The 22,349-nt window shown below is 37.7% G+C and overlaps 1 protein-coding gene across 1 annotated transcript in view; it reads left to right on the forward strand.

The window, feature by feature from the left end:
- The window catches only part of GPC4 (glypican 4), a 109,496-nt gene that overhangs the window by 71,100 nt on the left and 16,047 nt on the right, over positions 1-22,349 (forward strand). Inside the window, exons 2-3 of the mRNA XM_045852266.1 lie at positions 2,955-3,113; positions 17,313-17,704. Of these exons, the coding sequence (XP_045708222.1) occupies positions 2,955-3,113; positions 17,313-17,704 (551 nt within the window). The remainder of the gene's footprint in view (positions 1-2,954; positions 3,114-17,312; positions 17,705-22,349) is intronic.

The following is a 22,349-nucleotide window of genomic DNA, read 5'->3' on the forward strand; positions in this document are numbered from 1 at the left end:
TAAATGGTGCCGTGTCCTTTCAGCAGGTTATCAGTAAAATTTTTATTGCTGTTACCTGTTTTTAAAGATTGTCTCCTCAATGTAAAATTCCTATGGGTAAGTTTAAACCCTTCAACGTCTAGCACCTTCTTAGATGTAGAACATTATTCTTTCCTGCTGTCTCTTAGAATTTGCTGGCTTCAGGGTGTGTGTCTGTGCATGTATGCGTTGGGTATGAGAAAAATGGTATTTTCCCTTGGAATTTGAAGTCTATGTTTATAGAATCCAATAAATGACCCTTTAGTTGATGTGTGAACTCTGCTAAGAGTAGGTGAATAGATTATTTTCCAAATTCCTGAATTGTTTTGCCTTGAAAATTCAATACACTTTTAAACAAAATCTTTGCGGGGGCTTCAAGGTCAGTCTGTGATGTATTTTAGCCTGTGACAACTTTAAAAAGTAGTTTCTCTCTTATTAGAATTCATTTAAATAGCCCCGTGTATCTGAAATTCTTATTCTGAGCATTCCGATTGACTTTCTTTTTTCATTTTCTTTTTTAAAGATTATATTTATTTTTTTAGAGAGATGGGAAGGGAGGGAGAGAAACATCAATGTGTGAGATACATCAGTCTGTTTCCTCTCACACAGCCCCAAATGGAGACCTAGCCTGCAACCCAGGCATGTGACCTGACTGGAAAAGGAACCCACGACCTTTTCAGTTCACAGGCTGGCACTCAATCTACTGAGCCACACCAGCCAGGGCCCAATTAATTTTCTATGTGGGCATAAGTCAGTATAGGTTTTTAAATACAGCTACAGCAAGCACTGTATTACATGGGACCCTTTGTATTATTTTATGTATTCAGACTGCATTGGGGAAAATCCTCAACCTTGGAACCAGGAGACAACTGGATATCTCTATGTTAATTATGGGTGCCAGTACCAAAGGCGTGCTGTGAACTTGTTAAGCCAGTGAAAAGGGAGTTTTGTTTTGGTTGTAACAAAGGTGTTTCCAGAAAACTGAGCCTTAGCAACCCTTCTTGTTTCACTAATGAGATCTAAGATATTCTGCAGCTTCACAGCTCCTAAACTCTTCTATACAATCTTCCTCCCTCCTTGTTTTTTTTTTTTTCCTGTTAGAATTATCTGTTGACCAAGGCTTTCAAAAATGCCAAAAAGACTTTCAACAGTTCTGGATGAAGAAGTTATTTGAAGATTATTTCCTTTACCCTCTTTCTTCAGTAGTCCTTTAATGCTGTATACTCTATTTTGTCTGACAGTAACACTTTCCCTACTTTTTAATTGCCAGGAAGGAAAAATGATCAGGAGTATATATGATTATGTAATTATTTGCATATGTGCAATTGCCAGTCCTAGTATTAGTCAAATAAGTTGCCAAATCAATTTTATCTGAGGTAACTTTCCCCTGCCCGACCACTTTGGTATTTCTTTAGGTAAAGACTTATTTTCTCTAAGCACATGCAGCCAAAAAGCAGCGAAGCCCAGCTCATAGCCTAGTTCAACTCCCATTATTATTAGCATTGTTAGAAATTTTTGCTCTTCATTCTCCATTCCTTTATTTATTGTACACGCTTACCATTGACAGGCTCATATGTCTTCAATATACTCATTCTTGAGTTCTTGAGATCTTGATTCTTGTCAGATCTTGTTTTTCTTACATGGAACATGGACAGTCATAGCAGAAGGAATGGTGAAGGTGAATCCTTGTAAACATTCTATGCAAAATTATACCAGCATACCTCTACCATACCAGTTAATACAGGAGTGACTGAAGTACCTAGTGCATTTATTTTTGAGTGGCACTACATCTCTTGGTCATTATGAAGGAGAGGTATGGCCTCTCTAAAGTATGATGGGAGGAGCAAGATGTGTGTGAACTTTGGGATCTGTTAAAAAAACAACAACTCCACACTCCCATGGTGAAACCACAAGCAAAATGCAGTTGTTGTAGATGAGGGATATACTTTGTGGATTTGGCTGCTGTGTAGTGATATGCCTTTGACATTACTCTTTACCCTTAGGATTCCTTCACTACATAAATATTATATTTACCGGAAACCATTAGTCTATATTGGGATGTGTGGCTACATTGCACAGAATCATACAGTCAATACAGTGTCTAACATCTGCACAGAAGATGCTGGGTGAGAAAATCTTAAATAATATCACCCTTTATCATATACTCAGATTATCCAGCATGAACTCCCTTTGTTTCTACTTGGATGACAACTTGAAATGCGCTTATCCTGTTGTTCATAATTTGGTCAGTTTTGGGGGTATTGGTCACATTTTATCAATCATTCCTCATTAAGGGTACTCTCCCTTGGAATTTGAACTACCAAAGCTAGAAAAACTGTCTTATTTTTTGTGACTTTAGTGGAATCTTAAAGAATTAGAGAAAAGCCCTGACTGGAGTAGCTGAGTGGATTGAGTGCCAGCCTATGAACCAAAGGGTCTCTGGTTCAATTCCCAGTCAGGGTACGTGCCTGGGTTATGGGCCAGGTCCCCAGTTGGGGGTGCAAGAGAGGCAACCACACATTGATGTCTCTCTCCCTCTCTTTCTCCCCTTCCTTCCCCTCTGACTAAAAATAAATAATATTTATAAAAAGGAATTATGTTTTAAAAAAAGAATTTAAAAAGAGACTTGTGTTGATACTGAATAATACTCTGTTTACTGACCACACTGATTTTCCTGTAATGTAGCAGACTTCCTGATTGGGGGGTTCTTTTGTCTTTTGGAGATGGCTTTATTCTTTTATTTTTCCAAGAAGGGAATAAGTGTTTTTAGTTAAAGTTTCTGTTCATAAGATGCCTAGGCTTTTGCCAGTAACCTTACCGATAGAAATGAAGCAAAGAGTGTGCTTCATCAAATTCTTCCCTTAAATCAAATTCTGCTCTCTTGAACTTGATGAATGATGATGGAAATTGAGTGTGTCCTACATCTTATCTTTCAGGTGATCATTTGAAGGTCTGCCCCCAGGGTTATACATGCTGCTCTCAAGAGATGGAGGAGAAGTACAGCCTTCAAAGTAAAGATGAGTTTAAAGCTGTGGTCAGTGAACAGTGCAATAATTTGCAAGCTGTCTTTGCTTCCCGTTACAAGAAGTTTGATGGTATGTATTGGAAGTTTGGTCCAAGTAAGCACCCACATTTGCTTCATTCCTGAGATTGTTTTACACCTTTTATTCAAATGACACAAGTTTAGACCATTGCTTTTTCAGAGTTCCTCTGTTCTCTCAGTGTTCAAGTTTTCTCCCAAGATGTTCTTTCTTGTTGGATCCCAAAGGCAAGTTAGCCCTACAGCTTTATTGTTAGACTCCTTGTGGATGCATTAGAATCTATATGGCAGGCATTATGAATATATGGTCACAAGCAGCCAAAAGGGCTATTAAAGTAGTTTAATGCTTTTATTTCTTTTCTTGGGTGAATTCAGAACAATGTTGTTGATGCACATCACTTAAAAAACAATCTTCCTAGTAAAAAGCAGGCATCTGAAAATATAGTCAAAATAACTGTAGAGATTCTACAGATGTGTGACTTCAAATTAAATTTCCAAGTGGATTCCCCAAAGACAAATAAAATTCATAGAAGCTCTGTAGAACACAGACAGAATCAAAGGTCAATTCTTGAGTTTCTATGCAGCAGCAACTCAGAGGTAGCTACTATACTGTAGTCTTCATTACACTGGCCTCCTTCCCTGGCCTCCTTTTAGTTGGTGCTCTGGCTTAGTCTATCCATGTAAAGCTACGACCAAACTTATTTCAGTACTCTGTGCCCAATGCCACATGCACACTTCCTTTTAATCATGAAGAAATAGTCATTACAGGCCAACTGAGAAGCACTTAAGTTGTCTCTAAAGCAATGTTACAGATAAATGATTTTAAAAACTAGAGTATCGGGTCCCAAACACCTCAGGATTCTTTTCTTTGATGCTGTGCATCCAATTTGAAGATTATTATAAAGTAGATTTAATTTTAATAGGAATGATATAAGATTTTCTTTGTGCCTGTTTTAAAGGCCATTCTGATTATATAGGACCTTTGAAGCATGCTTTTCTTGACATTATGTGTGGTGAAGAAGTACGAGGAAAATTTTTGAGATGTGAAATGTCTTTTGAGTATTTTTGCAAAAGGCTTGTTACCATGGTGAGAAACTGGACTAAATTAGATTTGATATAGAAGACAGTCCTGCCCTGACTGGTGTGGCTCAGTGGGTTGGGTGTTGTCCTGCAAACCCAAAGGTCACAGATTTGATTCCCCGTTAGGGCACATGCCTGGGTTGTGGGCCAGGTCCCTGGTTGGTGGGGGCATGTGAGATGCAACTGATCAATGGTTCTCTCTCATACTATGATATTTCTCTCCCTCTCTTTCTCCCTTTCTTCCCCTGTCTCTAAAAATAAATAAATAAAACCTTTAGAAAGAAAAACAGAAAGCAGTCCTCAGCTAAAGAACATGTTGTATTTCTGATATTGGTTTTGGGATTTGTTTTTGAAGCTTATAAACAATTTAATAAGCATTAGTTAGATTCCCAGGCTAGACTGGGAAAGCGTATTTTATTTCTAATGTAGTTGACCTATTTTTTTCTATGTAGCATGTCACATATTGTACCCATTTCTTCTAGCACTTTGTATGCAGATTGTATTCAAAGTTATATTTAGCCTTAATTTAATCTCTTCTCCCTGGATGGATGGAAATAATTTCTCCATACCCCCAAACACACATGCCTGTAGAGTGTATTAACAATGTTAGCACCACATGAAGATCAGTATCATTATCAACAAACACCATTAGACTGCCTGTCTCTTAGTCACTAAATTATTAGTGTGATTATTGAAAAGAATAGTGTTCTTGTGACTCTAACACTCCTCATTCAAGGCAGTAACCAAAGCATTTTCTTTTACTTTGAGGAGAAAATTTAGAAAGATAATCAGATGGTCATCTTTAAAAACCTGAGATGCTGGTATTTAAAAATTACTACTTGGAGGATTAAGAAGGAAATTAGATGGAATTTTGAAGGAAAAATTCCTGCTCTTTAGAAATGGCTAGTCTGTTGGTAGCATGACAGGGTGCAGATAAAGCTGTTTTAGGTTCCAAGACCACCTCCTTCCAGTCACCTCATTTATTTTATTTTATTTTATTTTTCTTTACATTTTAATTTTATTTTTTACATTTTTAATTATTTTATTGATTATGCTATTATAGTTGTCCCAATTTTTCCTCTTTCCCCCCTGCATCCAGCCCCTCCCTTCTCCATCAGGCAATCCCAACACCATTGTTCATGTGTATGGGCCTCACATATAAGTTCTTTGGCTATTCCATTTCCTATGATGCACTTTACATCCCCATGGTCATTCTGTAACTACGTATTTGTATTTCTTATTCTCTTCACCTGTTTTGCCCATCCCCCAACTCCTCTCCCATCTGGCAGCCATCAGAATGTTCTCTGTATCTGTGATTCTGTTTCTGTTCTGCTTGTTTATTTTTTTATATATTCATTTGTTGATAGATATGTATTGCCATTTTATTCATATTTTTTATCTTTTTCTTCTTAAAGAAGACCCTTTAACATTTCATATAATGCTGGTTTGGTGATGATGAACTCCTTTAGTTTTTTCTTGTTTGGGAACTTCTTTATCTGTCTTTGAATTGTAAATGATAGTTTTGCTGGATAGGAGAATAATCTTGGTTGTAGGGCCTTGCTTTTCATCACTTTGAATATTTTTTGCCAGTCCCATCTGACCTGCAAAGTTTCTGTTGAGAAATCAGCTGACAGTCTTATGGGGGCTCCCTTGTGCATAACTAATTGCCTTTCTTTTGCTGCTTTTAAGATTTTCTCTTTCTCTTTAACCTTTGGCATTTTAATTATGCGGTGTCTTCAGGTGGGCCTCTTGGGGTTCATCTTGTTTGGGACTCTGTGCTTCCTGAAGTTGTATGTCTATTTCCTTCACCAAGTTAGAAGTTTTCTGTCATTATTTTTTCAAATAGGATTCCAGTTCCTTGATCTCTCTCTTCTCCTTGCAGCACCCCCATGATGCAAATGTTGGTGTGCTTAAAGTTGTCCCAGAGGCTCCTTACAGTATCCTCATTTTTTTGGGGGGGGGTTACTATTTCTTCTTGCTGTTCTGATTGGGATTTTAAAAAATTTCTTATATTCTAAATTTCTGGTTTGATTCTTAGCTTCATCCACTCTAGTATTTATTCCCCGTAAATTGTTAACTTTTAATTAGTGTATCCTTTATTTCTGACTGTTTCTCTTTTATGGTTCCCATGCTCTTTTTTATGCTGTTGAAGTTTTCACTATGTTCACTGAGTGTAGTGAACATAGTTCTCACTATGGTCGTCCCTATAACCGGTATTTTGAACTCTATGCAGTAGCTTACTTGTTTCCATTTTGTTCAGTACTTGTTTCTGGAGTTTTCTTTTGTTCTTTCATTTTGGTCATGTTTCCTTGTCTCCTCAGTTTGGCAGCCTCCCTGTGTTTGTTTCTGTCTATTAGGTAGAGCTGCTATGACTCCATGTCTTGGTAGTGTGGCCTAATGTGGTAGGTGTCCTGTAGGGTCCAGTGGGACAGCCTCTGCCATAACCCAAGCTGGGCCCTCAGGGGGCTGTCACTGTGTGGTTTGTTTATACTCTCCTCTTGTTGTTGAGCCTTGATTGGTGGTGGCACATCCAAGGAGAGCTGACTGTATTCTGTCCAGGGTCAAAGAGCATTAGCTACACAGTGATTTGCAGATGGCTGCTACTTGTCCTGGCCTTGAGGCAACTTAGTGAGAGGTGCAGGGCTTGCTGAAGCCTGATGCTGCTCATTTCTGATAATCTAAAGCATGGGTCAAGACAAGCCACTGGTATGGAAAAGCCACTGGAAACAGCTTGGATGGGCCCAAAAGTTGGGTCAGGCAAGGCATCAGGGAATCACCAGGTTGGGACAAACAGTGTGAACCTGATTGATGGAGCCTTAGATACGGTTCCCAGAGCTCTGTGGCTCTGTATGGGGAGGTCTTAGAAAAGGAACAGTGCCTATGACAGTACTTCTGTCTGGGAGAAATCTGCATACCCCCACCCGTGTAACCCTGATGCCAAATACTTCAGTTCCTTCTGAATGTCTCTGATGCCTTTCAAGCAGCTTCCTTGGTGCTGGAACTCGGAAGCAATGAGTCTGAGTAAGTCCATGTGTGGGTCCTTTGAGAGGAACTGCCAGGGAGTCCAGAAATTTCATGCTTTCCCATCCTCAATGCCCCATGGTTTTTGGAGCCAGAAGTTGCAGGGACTTATTTTACTGGCACTCAAACCATGCACTGAGGGACCTGGTGTGGTGCTGGGACCCCTTACTCCTGAGATAATTCCTCCTGATTGTTATCTACCACACATGGAAATGGGACCAAGCTGTTCTGTGTCTGTGCCCCTCCTGCCAGTCATAATGGATGTAGTTTCTTTAAATCTGTACTTGTAGAACTTCCATTCAGCTCAATTTCTGATGATTCTGAAGGGTGGCTTTTCTGTAGATTAGTCATAATTTTGATGTGTTTGTGCAAGGATGTGAGTACTGTGTTTACCTATGCCCCCATCTTGGCTGGAAGTTCAAAACTTAACCTAGTTTTACCAGGTTACAACTAAGCTTGTCAAACTCACATTTTTGGAACTCTTCTTTTAGCTTTACAACAATATCCTGTTTCTAGGTGGTTAATAAGTAATATCAAGTATTCATTCTTAGACTTCAATAAAGTTCAATTATATACTTTACACAAGCTAGAGAAGACATTCAGATACAAGCGCAAAATTTGGTGTGCAGAAATTTTCCATAGAGTTATGTATCTCAAAGATACATAAGAACTCATAAGTGTCGGGTATCTTAAAGCCCTTATCATCTCTGTAAAATTGTTTAGGTTGTGGAAAGACATGGCGCTCTGGTTCACACTGCCTGGAGTGTCCACTCTCCACTCAGCAACTCTCATGTTTTATTAGACATATCTCCTAGTGTGGATCCCACAGACAGTGACTTCTCATGTCTGTGAGCCTGCTGGTATAGCTGTTGTTTTCCATTCTTGCTCCTGGTGGTTCTATAGCATTACTTGTATAAGATGATTTCAATGTGTACTTTTTAAAAAGCCATATAGTAAGTGTTAACATATGTTTTTTTAAAAAGGACAGAAAAACAGTTTTTCTTGCCCTTTACTTTCAGGCTTCACATTCAATAAATGTGTTAACACTGTTTATCAGTTTCAAAACTGGTCACAAAAATGAATGTGAAATGCCAGTTTGTTTCTTCAGATTTTAATTTAAAACATGACATAGAGAAAAAGATAGTGAGCACAGATTAATTTTTTTGAAGTAGTTGCTGAAATGTGTTCTGGAGATCAGAACAGAGCTGGGATATGTTGTATATTTCCTCCAAGTTAGGTTTTCTAAGACAATTAAATGCTTTTATGGTAAAACCTCAGTTGACTGGTATCCAACAAACCAATAATCCTCAAGTGGGTGCTGCATTTGTTGATTGATTTTTTTTTTAATCCTCAAGGCTTAAGGAAGATGTTGGATAAAATTGTATAGGGGATGTCTTGACTCTCAGAAATCCAATGGCAGAGTGCTTTGGTTAAAAATTGTCCAAGCCATTATATATAAAAGCCAAATCACAGTTTATTGCTGTGAACGAAAAGAGGAAGTTGGGCAGAGTAACAAGTTGGCAACTGGAGAACAAAGATGGAGGGCAGTAGACACCACAAAGAAGGCTCAAGACAAGTAATGAGGAAATATCAAAGGGACACATGGAAACCTATGGGGTCAAATGACTTCAAAGGGGCGTCTTTTGCCATCTCCAAGATTACCGTATAAATTCAAAATGTTGACTCTGAGCCCAGGCAAATTCTTCTGTCACCAGAACTCGAGTCATGTTTATGACATACCACTTTTTTTCTAAGGCAGGAACAATTAGTTTTTAATAAACTCTTCAGTAAAGTAAGCTTGGGAGGCTTTTAGGGGATTAGCCTTGTTTAACCAGAAATCATCTCATTTTCCCAGTTTTTCATCATTTGGCCCCCATGAGCTTCAGTCAGCTCTCAGGTTTTGGAATCCAAATGCCTTATATTCCTTATCTCTAAGGTCGTATTTTTGTTCTATGTGTTTAATTTTCTATTCTTTGCACACCTGAAGAGACTATAAGTCTATGAAGTAACCTTTAAAAAATTTTTATTTGTTTATTTTTAGACAGCAGGGAAGGGAGAGAGAAAGAGGGAGAGAAACATCAATGTGTAATTGCTTCTTGAACGCCCCCCACTGGAGACCTGGCTGGCAACCCAGGCATGTGCCCTGACTGAGAACCAAACCAGTGACACTTTGGTACACAGGCTGGTGCTCAATCCAGAGAGCCACACCTGACAGGTCTATAAAGTAGTTTTTAAGTTGTAAACTTCATGTATGTGTGCATGCATTTTCAGACCTGGGTGAATTACAGAACACTTCTTTAGGCAGCAACAAGATTCTCAGGTTTCCCATATTTTAAACCTGTACCTCTGAGTTTAAGGACTTGCCTGTTTCCTACCCAGCAATCTTATCCATATACACTTTAACTTACGTGTTCAATGCAAGAAATCTACCACCCTAGGCTAGAGACATAGAACCTGAAAATGGTAGTGACAGAGCTAGCAACTCCACCTCTTGGCCAGTTCGGGGAATTTTTTTTTTTTTTTTGAAGTGGAACCGCTAATTAACATAGCTGAATCAGTTGTCTCATAAATATGCTAATCAGATACTCAGTTCAGGGGACTTTGAAAGAAATGCTTGGCAAAGGGAATAAAAATAATAGAAGTGGGGCATAATCCGTGTTTTGGGGACCACAACATAAAGACCCACCCCAAAATGTTGAATTTTGTGAGTTTTTTTTTTAAAGAAGCATAGTTATATCAAACAGCCCAAATAGATTAACATGAGCACTGCCATGTTAAATATATTTCTGAAGTACATAGTAAAAATAGTATAACAATTTCAAAGATATATTAACTGTATAAAAACTCCCTGATCAAATTATTTGGTATATATTTTGCATCTTAAAAGAAATCTTAACAAAATAGAGATGTTGTCTGATTCTAGTCTACTGGGAAATCTGTCATTTTGGAAGCAAATGTAGCAACTTTGGTCTGGAAGCAGAGCATACTAAATTATCAGCCTGCTTCTGCTGTGAACTCACAGTGACCTGGGGCAATTAACTGGTCTCAGTTTTCCCATCCATAAAATGAGGGGGTTGAGCTAGATGCTCTCTAAAGACGCTTTTAATTCTAAAAATTCTGTGAATCTTCTGAACACGTGACTACACCAGCTGCTTTAGTGAAAGGTCTTACAAGATGTTAATTAGCTGCGTGTACGGTACCCTCTATTTTCCTCCTATCATTTCTGGGCCCTCTGCTACTTTCACCAGGTCTTTGAAAACACTCCTATGAGCCTGAAGTGTGTTAACTTGCATAATAGTAGAAATTTTGTGAATTAGCTTATAACACACACAAAAGAAATAATTGTCTCTTCCATCTATCTGCATGAGCCAAGTGTAAATCAGAGTGGCCACCCTTTCCTTAAAGGCCCCTTGTTTTCTGTCATTTCACAAAGGCAGGACATGAAGCATTCTTCAAATTTAGCTAAATCTGTGTTTTAATCACTGACTGAAATTTTTCCATGGTTCATACTGGCCATTACTTTATGAGGCCACTAGGAAACCCAGTGTGGAGCCTCAGCAAGTTGAAGGCATTAGACTTCACATGCCCATGAAAGCAGTGACATCACTGGGGGTGAGCTGGCCAAATACCTTAAAAGATAAACATATCCAACTAAGTTTTATGGCCATTTGCTAAGCCGGAATTTGTGGAATTTTTCTGACCCCTGATCTTATCTAACTTTTAACTACATAGTTTTATCATTGTCCTTTGCTAGGTCATAGTGACTTACTAAGACCACCTGGGTAATATTCACATTAAAAAAGCCTTAAAATAGCCCTGGCTGGGTGGCTCAGTTGGTTGGAGCATTATCCCATACACCAAAAAGGTTGTGGGTTTGATCATTGGTCAGGGCACATACCTAGTTGCGGATTTGAGCCCTCACATACCAAGGCTCAAATCTGTAACTAGGTATGTGCCTGCACATACTGGTGGCAACCAATTTGATGTGTCTGTGTGTGTGTGTGTCTCTCTGCCTCCCTCCATCCCTCTCTCCCTCCTTCCCTCCCTCCTTCCTTTCCTCTCTGTGAAATCAATAAAATCATATTCTGGGGTAAGGATTTTTTTAGAAGTCTTAAAATAAATGTTATAGAAATGTATAGCATACATACAACATAGGACTGGTTTTCAGTCCTCACCTCAGATTTCACTCATTAAGACATCACTTTAAAATTTGTTGCTTTTTTAAACCTCCACTACAGTGCAGCAGGCAACATTTCACAGGACCAGTAGCTAGGATGAAGTGTAGAAAAAGACATGAGGCCTTCTGGACTTCCAGCAAATGTATAGTGTTCTTTCCAGACCATGCTAATGTTTCTTTGATTTAGTTGGAAAGCACTGCTACCCTTTCCTTTACAATTCTCTTTTCTTTTCCTTCCATGTGAAGAATAAAATGATGGGTATTTTTGCTAATTCTTTTTATAATCTGTGAAACTTGTTAAGAATGAGACAATGCCAGCTTACTGTAATCAAATCAAGAGCTCAGACAAAGCACACATTTCTGTATTGACAAAGGTTTTCTCCCTTTTGAGTTGTTATCTGAAGTGTGACCAATTGTGGCTCTAGCATTGGCTATTTCATAGGATTGAAAATGCTTCTGCAGCTTCCAGGGAGCCCTGAACACTTTCACTTTGGGCCACTGCTATTAGCTTTGACTTCTTAAGAAGAGATGGCATCAGCAAGAAGCAGCTGATCTGTTTGGACGCAAGTAAATAAATAGAAGAGCTTTGGCTGAACTGCTTTTATTTACTTTGTTGGTTCATTGCTCTTTGAGCCTGAGAGTTGAGAATGTTGTTGTTCATCTCTGCCCACCCTTTTCCATGTGTCTGTCTGTGTAGGCAAAGAAAAGGGCTTATTTGATCTAGCACTGACTCAGACTGATTGATTGATAGAATTCCCAAGCAGTCAGGTCTTTCTTGTTCATTGTCTCCGCCCATCTCCATCACTTCTCTCTTGAAAGAATTAGCAGAACAATTGAAACTCTTATAATAAATATGACTCAAAAAGGGAGGGTGATACATGGGTCCATCTTTTCTGGAGATCAATTTGGCAATGTGCCAGAAGTCTTGAATATGTTCATACCTTTTGATTTAGTAATTCTACTTCTAGGTATTTATCTCACAAAAAGAAAGATTTACATATAGATTTATGTACAAGGATATTTATCACAGCAGTGCTTGTAATAAGAAAAGTAGGAAATTAGCCTATATGTCTTATGATGATTACATTCTGATCTGATATGGTGTCGTAGTTGCAGTTAAAATTATGTTTCTGATGAACTTTTAATCACACAGGAAATGCTCACCATACAGTGTTATATGAGAAAAAGTTATAAATACATTATGATCTTAACAATGTGACAGTACATATCTTCATAGGAAAAAGACAGGAAGAAAATTCAATGAACCATTGTTGTTCTTTTTTAATGGTGGGATTTGGGATAATTTATATTTTTGCATACATTTCCATACTTTTCATATTGTTACAATTTGAGTCCTTTCTATGAAAATTATATTTTTAATAAAATATGAAAACTGCTTTGGTTTTAAAAAATGTTAACACTTTTTCTTAAGTAGCACAATGCTTATTGTAGAGAATTTTTAAAAAGTATTAAATACACTGAAGTGCTGGCCAGTGTGCCTCAGTTGGTTGGAGTGTCCTCCCATACATCAAAAGGTTGTGGGTTTGATTCCCTGTCAGGGTACTTGGCTCAGTTACGGGTTTGGTCAGGGTGCTATGAGAGGCAGCCAATCGATGTTTCTCTCCCTCTTTCTCTCACTCCTTTCCCTTCTCTCTAAAATCAAAATGGTGAGGATAAATGGGGGGAAAATGCACTGAAGCCTATAGAAAGTTGAATGAATGGAATAAAGAGAAATACTTTTTGAAAACAGGAAGGTATATATTTTTGACTATATAATATTACTGGAAAATTTGGGTGAACAAAATTAAAAACAATTATCTCTGGTCCCCAACACTCAACTCATCACCATTGCCTCGGCATTTACAGAATCTTTTTTTGTGTGTGTGCATGAAGATAATACATATACATACATATAAATTGGAATCATAACTTATCCTGTCTTCTGTCCTGATTTTTCTCTTAATATTAGATTGTAAGCAGCTAGACTGTATTATGAGGTTTGTATATGAGGCCATATAGCAGATCCACATACAGTTTTGTGTACAGAACATTTGCAATAGCTGCTTCAACCTTATAGGTTAAACATGTCCTCAGCTTTCTCTGGACATTTCTGAATGACAGGCAATCTGAGTGTGCTAAAGTGAATTAATTGACTAGCTGGTGCTGGAAGTATCCCTATTAGAAATGGAATGGGGTACAGTAAAAGGGACCTTACAGTACCGAGCCTGTGTCCCTGGCAATTTTATCAAGACACAGGAGCCATGAGATACAGAGATTGTATTTACTCATGAGGAGCTTCAACATGCAAAGTGCATTAACTAACAAAATTAACCTTGGCAAGTAAAGGCTGTTCCTATTTTGGCAGGATCCCCTTGTGCCCTTTGATATGTTAAGAACTCCAAATAAGGGCTGTAGCTGGCAATTGTCTTGTCATCCTAGCAAAGGTCTATTGATGTGCTATCAGTTGATGAAGGTTAGTCAGCTACATGTTCTTCTAGTACACCATGCCCTAGCAGGTGCTTTTGAGGATTGAGATTATGCCCAAATGAAGGAAAGTGTGTGTTAAAACTTTCTACAGAGTTTACCGGAAAAGCAAGACATTTGTAGATACTTGTGTTAGCTGTTCTTCATTAAGTTCTTGATCTTGGGTGAAAGAATGGTATAACTCTTTGAGTTTCCTTAACAGTGCAAAAAGTACGATTTGTATCATTTATAAGGAGGCTGCTTTTCTCAGGAATTTGTTGTTGTGGTTACTTAATGTTTGCATACCACACTAGGACTGTGAATTACAGCCTTTACAGTAAGTAAAGAGGAAATTAATCTTTATATGTAAAAGGCAGCTTCCTAATAATGTAAACACAAGGTGGTAATTTATAGCACCAAGCAAATGGGTTGATTAGAAAGAGCTCCCAATCTCTTAAGGTCATGGGTTAATTCTAGAATGCATTCTAACTCATTAATCAATGGCCAGTTGATTGTTTATAAAGGAGTAACTAATGGCATTTAATAGCAGAACTGGGGGACTTGACTTGTTTCAAGAATTTTTAATGTTTATTTGATGCAAGACAAGTAGCTGTGGATAGAAGTTCCAGGAGTATGTGATGTTTTTCTTGTGATGTTTTTCTTTTTTTTTTAAGACAAGATATTTAAATAAACAACTTTTATCTGGAAAGTTTTGCCTTTTCAATCTAGTTTTTTTTCATGTTAAATTAGTGCTATTGACATTAAGAATAATCACCTTTTAGAGCTGGAAAATACTTCCAATCCCCTAGCTCAACCCTTGTACTGAGCTGACTTTGGTAAAGAAGGTAGTATGCAAATGAAATGTGTGGTGAGGATTGGGGATTGACCTGCTGTATAATTCTCATTTTTCCTGTCCCTAATTCTTTGCTTAATTTTTTGCCTTGGTCTTTTATATGTGTATATGTGATATATATGATACTGTCTCTCTTTTAATGTACAATAACATACAATCTCTGGCCCGGGTTGATGTTTCTTTATTCTGTGTTTTTTCACTCAATTGTAACTCTCACCCTCATAGATGTCTGGGGCATTTCACAGCATTGGAAGCAAGAGCCATTAAGCATTTCTTTTAGCTAAATTGCTCCCATTTTGTAAGGCCTTGGGTCTTCTTAACTGATCTCCAGCAGCTTTGGGTTAATTTATGTTCCCCTCTGATGGATAATATTTGACTCTGCCAGGAAGGATAAAAAACCATTGTTAAAAGATTTTTTAAATGACTGTAGATACAAAGAAACTCTAAAGGTAGCAATATCACCTCAGGTATTATAAATAGTATCCATTTATTGAGCATCTATTGTGTGCCAGACCTTATCTATATGAGGTAAGTTAGTAATAGCTCCATTTTATGGATGAGGCATCAGAGAGTCAGAGAAATTAAATCTTTTGTCCAATCAGATAACAGAGTTCATAAATGAGAGATCCCATCCTTTCCCACTATGTCATTCATGCTGCTTTAGATATGTAGCATGCTACGGTGTTTATTTCCATCCCTACATTAAGTGCTCATTCATGAGCCCTAGGAGTAGTGGTTTCTTGATATTTAGAGCATAAATTCTTAAGCCTCCAAACTGAAAATTGAAAGGGAAAAAAACCCTGATCACAGACACCATATTTCAAATGCTTGCAAACTATTTCCTTTCTGACTCTCTTTTCAGACACCAATAGCGTCACTTAAAACAGACTCCCTGAGCAGCATTTTTCATGACTACAAGCAGTTGCTGTAAGGGAGATCTAATTTCCAATTAACTCAGCTTCTGATCGTCGTGGAATTCTGGTTTACACTGCTCCTGGCTGAGTTCTCTCTTAGTCACCATGTGTCTTATAATTGGCTTCAGGCATAATGATTCTGAAGGGATGATTGCTAGGTGTCTAAGGACTACACAGTGTTTCTTCAGCAGTGAAGCCCTGACTCTAATCCTGAATTCTGAATAACGGAGAAAAAGTGGAGATGAGCATTGCAGAGATTAATGAAGTTGCTGTTGATGGCTATGGACCATGACCTGAATGTCTTAATTTGTGTTCTATTCCTCACTGTAGAAAGAAATGTCATAGGAAGAAATGGGGGAGCAGGATGTGAAAGAATCACACAGCAACATCAGAGCTGCTTGTTTGTTAGGAGGAACAGATGCAAACGTTATTTTCCCTTTTTCCTTACAGCAAATTATATTTCCGTTGATGTTGTACCTAATTGGTTTGGATTTTAGAATTTAAATTATGTCTGCCATCCTTAAAATGTCTCTGAGGCAAAAAGCACAGGAAAATAGTGCCATTTAACAGGGCCAGTGAGAATAAGTTTAAGGAGAAACATACTTAAGAGATTAAAATCTTTAACACTTATGTTGTGGGTGTGTGGCGGACAAAAAGTAAATCTGAAATAACCTGGTATTCTTACATATTTTCCAGTTATTTTTCTGTGTTGTCTTGTAAATATACTAATTATTTGGTTGAGTCTGTTATACATTTCATCTCTATCTCTGTCTTCCCTCCACCACCCCCACTGGAAAAAAAAAACCTCGATATTACTGCATAAATTCCTTATGAACTTAAGGTCAACTTGTATATCCCAATTTGTACCCATGGCATAAGGAACACCTAAGAACTGATTTTCAGAAAACGTGTGTGTTTACCTCTTGGGTGTTTCATTATTTTTCTTGGCCTCAAGCATTTCCTAGGCAGGTTTTTTACTTGTCATGTAGATATAAGGAAGAGAAAAGAAAAAAAAATTGTTTCCAAGTAAAACAACACCTTTTGAAATACACCTGTCCTGGTGTCAGCTTACAGTTAGGAGGCATTATTAACATTGGTTTAGATTCTTGCAGCAGAAAGTTCTGAGTAACTTCATATTGTAGACTTCATAGACCCATTTTTTTTCCTGTTCTGTATTTACCTTGACTGCAGGAGAGACAAAAGTGAGTGTATACATGTGTGTATGTTTATTTTGTACTGACTCTTGATAAGTTGTTTGTTTAAAATTTCATTTTTCCATCTCTCTGACATATACACATATGTAAGTGACTTTGTGATGTAGATTACTTTTTTTAAACAAAGTGTTTTTTTTAAAGTTGTATTTATTTTTTTAGAGAGAGGGGAAAGGAGTGAGAAAGAGGGAAAGAAACATCAAAGTGTGGTTGCCCCTCGCACACCCCCCCAATGGGGACCTGGCCTGCAACCCAGGCATGTGCCTTGACTGGGAATTGAACAGGCGACCCTTTGGTTCACAGCCCACGCTCAATCCACTGAGCTACGCCAGCCAGGGCTGTAGATTTCTTTTCATTGACAAATGACCACAGATGCCAAATTCACCAAAAGAAATTCACCCTATTTCCAAGCATGTTTTTCGATTTAATTTCATGATTTTTGTTTTCAAATTTGCCTGAAAAACACCTGATTATTTAATTATTGAAAACCCTCTTTTTCTCCCTCCCTCCCTCCCCTCTTTCTTTTTTGTTTTAGAATTCTTCAAAGAACTACTTGAAAATGCAGAGAAATCCCTGAATGATATGTTTGTGAAGACATATGGCCACTTATACATGCAAAACTCGGAGCTTTTTAAAGATCTCTTCGCAGACTTGAAACGCTACTATGTGGTGGGAAATGTGAACCTGGAAGAAATGCTAAATGATTTCTGGGCTCGCCTTCTGGAGCGGATGTTCCGCCTGGTTAACTCCCAGTACCACTTCACAGATGAGTATCTGGAATGTGTGAGCAAGTATACTGAGCAGCTGAAGCCCTTTGGAGATGTCCCTCGGAAATTGAAGCTACAGATTACTCGTGCATTTGTAGCAGCCCGTACTTTTGCTCAAGGCTTAGCAGTTGCAAGAGATGTAGTAAGCAAAGTCTCTGTGGTAAGTGCTATTTGCATTGTGTTTTTGTTTTATTTTTTTAAAGATAGTTTGGAGGAGGTAGAGAAATAAATCAGTAGAATTCTATTGGCTCAGTAACACTCTTCTTTCCTTTTCTCTTCAATTCTTTTGCCTCTTTTCTCCTACACTTTGTGTTTATACTTGTACCTTATATAGTTATAAACAATACTATGATGAACATCTTTATATATCATTGTCATTTTTTTTCAGTGGATTTTTGGTAGCTATTTTTAGAAATAGGATATATGTTCAGTTTTGAACCTTAATTTAAAATGGGTTTAATACCTCCATACTTTTTTTTAAATTTATAGCTCATATTCCAGTTCCCTTCCAGAGGAAGTAACATATACAAGCAGGCTCCCCATTATGTTGTTTTGAGTGACTACATTTGAGTCTACTAGTTACAGTCTAGAAAAGCATTGAACATCCATTACTGCATGTTTCCTTGCTATGAGGTGTATCCAGAGTCTTTAACAACACAGCTTTCTGTGACAATTAATGTGAACCACCAGCTCTTGACTCATGTATGGCTTTGTTTATAGTACTACCAGTAGGGAAAATGAAATTGCAATATGTGGGCTAACGCAGATCACATGAGCCACATTTTCCTCATTCATAAATTAAAGGAATTGGACTAGACTCATATTTTTCAGACTCTGTTCTTTGGAGCCAACAAAGGAGGTAATTCAGGTGCCTCCTTGAGGAGAGAAGCAAGGGAGATGGGTGTCTTCTAGTGGGTGAGAATCTGCATCTGTGACCTAACCTCCTGGCTCCACCAGAGAAGCTTTGCTTTCCTCATTTTTATGTTTGTAGGGTTTTGAGTAGGACTTCAAGGGGGGAAAGGTTCTGTGATTCCTTCACTCCCCTAACTCCCCAAGGTGAAATTTTAAAACTTGAAGACCTTTCCACTTCTACCCTTCCATCATTCAATACCAGTGAAGAAATAGAATATACTGGGCCAAAGTTATCTTTGCAAGATTTATCTTGCTGCTATCCTTTAGGTCCTCAAAGGAAAAGCCAAATTTTAGTCCATTTCTAAAACACGTGGGGACAAAATGATAATAACTTATATTGGGTTGGCCAAAAAGTCCGTTACCTTTTTTTTCCATAAGATAAAAGACACAGTTTTTATTTTCACCAAAAATTATTGATTTGGATATTTTGAGTGTGTCTGTTATCTTCCACTATTGGCTTCTAGTGGATAGAGGCCAGGAGTGTTTCTAAAAGTCTTCCAATGCATAAGACAGCCCTGCAGCATAGAATTGTTTGGCCAAAATGTCAATACTACCAAGAAACTTCACAAACCACTTTTGACATGTTTGATCAGTCATAGCACCTTCTCCATACACCGCTTAAATCTTTTTTTGCATTTTATTGTATTTTTTACCTTTTTTGAAATAATAAAGTATAATATGCCCAAAACGTTGTGTATCTACTTCCATCTTCAGTATTAAGATAGCTGTACAAAAATTCACCAATCTTAGTAAGTTTTTTTTAGATTTTATTTATTTATTTTTAGAGAGAGGGGAAAGGGGAGAAAAAGAGAAGGGGAGAAACATCTATGTGTGGTTGCCCCTTATGTGCCCCCTAGCAGGGACCTGGCCCACAACCCAGGCATGTGCCCTGACTGGGAATCAAACTGGTGACCCTTTGGTTCACAGGCCAGAGCTCAATCCACTGAGCCACACCAGCCAGGGCTTATAATGATTTTTTTAATGCATGCTGATATGAAAGCTGTCACAATATAGTCTAACAAAATTGTCTCAAATGAAGTTAAAGACAACTAAGCACCACTAGAGCTGTAGCAGGGAAAAAACATAATGAACATTTTGGCCAACTCAATACTTGCTTTGAGGACTAGGGAAAGGTCAATAAAAACTGAACAGCAATGCAAACACTAAATTAACAACCTGATTGCCTATCAGAGAATTCATTTAGAGTTAACGTGATGATACAATGTATTGCCCAAACTGAAACACTAATTTAGATCAGGAGGTGCTTATTGATCATTATACCCAGACAACATGTGCTGCTAATTTTTAATAAGGAATCAGGACTGTCTTGGATAGACCAGGATGCATGGTTACCCTAGTTAGAGAGGAAACTAACATTCACCAAAGTGAAGATAGAGATGCTAAAGAATTGTGTGTTGTTAAAAAAGTAGGTGTCCATGGGATATTTTGTATTAGAATTGGGTGATAATAAGGATTTGTTAATTAGTTACATTCATTATTACTGTTTTACTCCTCTCTCATCTCTGAGTCAGTAACTTTCAGGAAACAATTATTTCCAGCATGATTTTGTTTACTTTTTTTCTTCATGATATTTTCATTGTGAATTGCAAAATGTTGGGGCATATAAGGTTGGGTGGGAGCAAGTAGGGAGATCATGGCTATAATTGGAGGAATAATCTGGTTCCTGAACTTCTGCCAACCTCAGCAACCATTATTCATCTTAGAGATGCTCTTGTCAGAGTCCTTCAACAAAGGTGCAATTAACCCAAATCAGTTATTTTCAGTATAGTTCACTGAACATTTTCCCTCTTGCAATAATTTCTTGTGTTCATCCTAAGCTGAAGAGGTGGAAAAGTACCTCTGTGTGCTTTGCATGTCTGTGTATATGTGTGTGTGTGGTCACACAAGTGCAGAGAGGAAAATCAAGGGGGAGAACGCCCTCCTTGCAAGCATTTGAATATTTGTGGTTTGTTTACATTAACCACCCACCTTCCTTTGAGTTGATTCTTAGGAAGAACCAGGCAGCTGGCTGAAGACTGTCTTGTTGTTAGCCTTATTTTGCAAGATTGGAACCCCCTTAGGGAACTGAGATTCCAGAAAACCCAGGTTGGGGGGTGGTTGATGAAACAAGGAAGCAGTTTAGAGACAACTCAGTGCAGTTTAAAAGATGAAGGGGTAGAAAAGCTTGCCATTGTCCATATCATCCCACCCCCCAGAGCTTAGAGAAAAGTAAGAAGTTGTGGCTTCTCTGTGTAGTATTCTTGACATGGTTCTCAAAAATAACTGTGGAAAATCAGGAAGCTTGACTTTTGTTTTTAAGTTTCATATACCCTTACCTATGCAATAAAGAGTATGTGACCCAAAATGAAATAGTCACAATCAATTTCTGATGGTTCTTTTGGTATTTTTTTAAAGGAGGAAATAGATTTCTTGTTTAACATCATATTGTTAAATTGTTTGAGAAAATTACTTTCTAAACATAACTCTAATTTTTAAATCATCTGTATTCTATATTCATTGCAGTTTCCTATCTGCCTAAGAAATATTTGCATAGTTATGAGAATATGATGAATACAAGCTATAGAGGTTATTTACTTTGAATAAACATTACTTTCCAATTGTTTAGTTGACAACACTGTTTTATGACTACTTTAAATGTTGTAATTGAAAACTTTTAAAAATATTTTACTTCAATACTGAGTTTCTTCTAGACTTAAGGACTGACTTGAAATCAAACTCTTCAACTAAGTTGGGTTATCAAAGTTATACATACAATAATAAGCTTTGACCAGCATGGCTGAGTTGACTGGACATAGTTCCACAAAGCAAAAGGTTGGTGATTTGATTCCTGGTCAGGGTACATGCCTGGATTGTGGGCCAGGTCCCCCATTGGGGGCATGTGAGAAGCAACCGACCAATGTTATACTTTTGTACATCAGTGTTTCTTTCCGTTTCTTGCTCCTCGCCCCTCTCTAAAAATAAGTAAAATTGTTTTAACAAATTATAAAATAATAATTACTCAGGAATTTCATCAGCTTTTAAAGGTGCTAAAACACAAATTAGGTAAAAACATGTCAACTATGTAATATTTCTGATTAGAAGAAGCATGCAAGGAATACTTGGAAACATATTTCCCATTTGTTTCCCAGGCATAATTTTTGGAGTATGCCTACCAGTTAAACAGATTTTGTTTTGGACTTTTTGGGGGGTTTCTTTCTTTTCTTTTCTTCTCTTTTCTTTTCTTTTCTTTTCTTTTCTTTTCGAATGTATGGTGATAGAAGTAAACAGATTTTAAAATTTTTATTGAATTTAATGGGGTGACATTAGTTAATAAAATTATATACATTTCAAGTGTAGAAGTCTATAGTACATCACCTGTATATTGTATGATTGGTTTACCACCCCAAGTCAAGTCTCCTTCCATCACCGTTTTTCTCCCCATTACCCTCTTCTACCTCCCCCACCCCCCCCCACCTCCCTTCTCCTCTGGTAATCACCATGTTGTTGTCTGTCTGTGAGTTTTTGTTTTGTTTTTTTTTTAAATTTGAGGTACAGTGGTATGGGGAAACCAATAAATGATCTGGCTCTCAAAAACATTTCAAATTGAACATGTCAAATAATATACATTTGATTAGTAAAAGATGTAAGCTTGTCTACCAGTTTGGGTACCCAAGCAATGTTTTTTTCGTATGGGTTCCCACTTCTGTCAACTGCTCTTCTAAACGTACAGTAGTTTGCAGGTGAAACTAGAGCAGCCTAAGAGATGGATGTTCCTTCTTTCGGTGTCTAATAGAATTAATTACCTTGGGTCTGAAAAAGACCTTTCAGAGTAGAGAATGTATATCCTAATTAAAGAGAGCCACCTCACCTACTTCATATATAAAGAGGTCTTT

The sequence above is a fragment of the Phyllostomus hastatus genome, unplaced genomic scaffold (genome assembly GCF_019186645.2).
Source record: "Phyllostomus hastatus isolate PE091 unplaced genomic scaffold, TTU_PhHast_1.1 phas_contig_90, whole genome shotgun sequence".
Lineage (NCBI taxonomy): Eukaryota > Metazoa > Chordata > Mammalia > Chiroptera > Phyllostomidae > Phyllostomus > Phyllostomus hastatus.